Source organism: Myotis davidii, unplaced genomic scaffold, assembly GCF_000327345.1.
Source record: "Myotis davidii unplaced genomic scaffold, ASM32734v1 scaffold238, whole genome shotgun sequence".
NCBI lineage: Eukaryota > Metazoa > Chordata > Mammalia > Chiroptera > Vespertilionidae > Myotis > Myotis davidii.
The window spans coordinates 3,966,044-3,966,575 of record NW_006293779.1 but is presented as its reverse complement, the minus strand read 5'-3'; the positions used below and the strand labels follow the sequence as shown (position 1 = coordinate 3,966,575).

At 64.8% G+C, this 532-nt stretch overlaps 1 protein-coding gene across 1 annotated transcript in view; it reads right to left on the bottom strand.

Annotated features, from left to right (window-relative positions):
- TRMT61B (tRNA methyltransferase 61B) overlaps nucleotides 1–532 on the bottom strand; it is a gene marked incomplete at its 5' end in the record, with an annotated part of 12,076 nt that extends 11,544 nt beyond the window's left edge. The window contains 1 exon segment of the mRNA XM_015566425.1: nucleotides 2–532. Coding sequence (XP_015421911.1) covers nucleotides 2–532 — 531 coding nt within the window.

Here is a 532-nt window from a genome sequence, read left to right as displayed (position 1 = left end):
GCTTACCAAAGGAGCTCCTCAGCACCTGGCCGGGGAACTTCCCCACGATGTCGCTGAACGGGACTACCCCCCAGCTGCTATTTAAACGCCCGGCGTTGCTCAGCCGAAACAATTTTTTAAATTGTGTTTCCCTCTTCCCAGTCTCAGCTAAAATCAGCTCCCCAGCCCGAAAGGGCTCCTCCCTGGAAGTGGACCAGGGAGAGGAGCCGTGAAGTTCTGCCACCAGGGCGGGCAGGGAGGGACCCCCGGACGCCCGGTGTGCGGGATCGGACAGGGCCAGGTCTCCGCTCGAGTCCTCGCGCTCTCGAAGGGATGGCTCCTCTCGAGGCGCCGGCGGTCGGAGGCTTTCCAGTGACGAAAGACACCTGGTCCCAGTGCCCCGGCCGCTCGGAGGGAGTGATGGAGGCGACTCTGCGGCGGGAGCCTTCTTCGGCGCGGCCTCGCGCTCTCTCCGTCCATCTCGCGCGTCTCTTTGCGAGGAGTCGCTACACCGGGACCGAGCTCTCTCGACGGGCTCCCGTCCAAGGTCGCG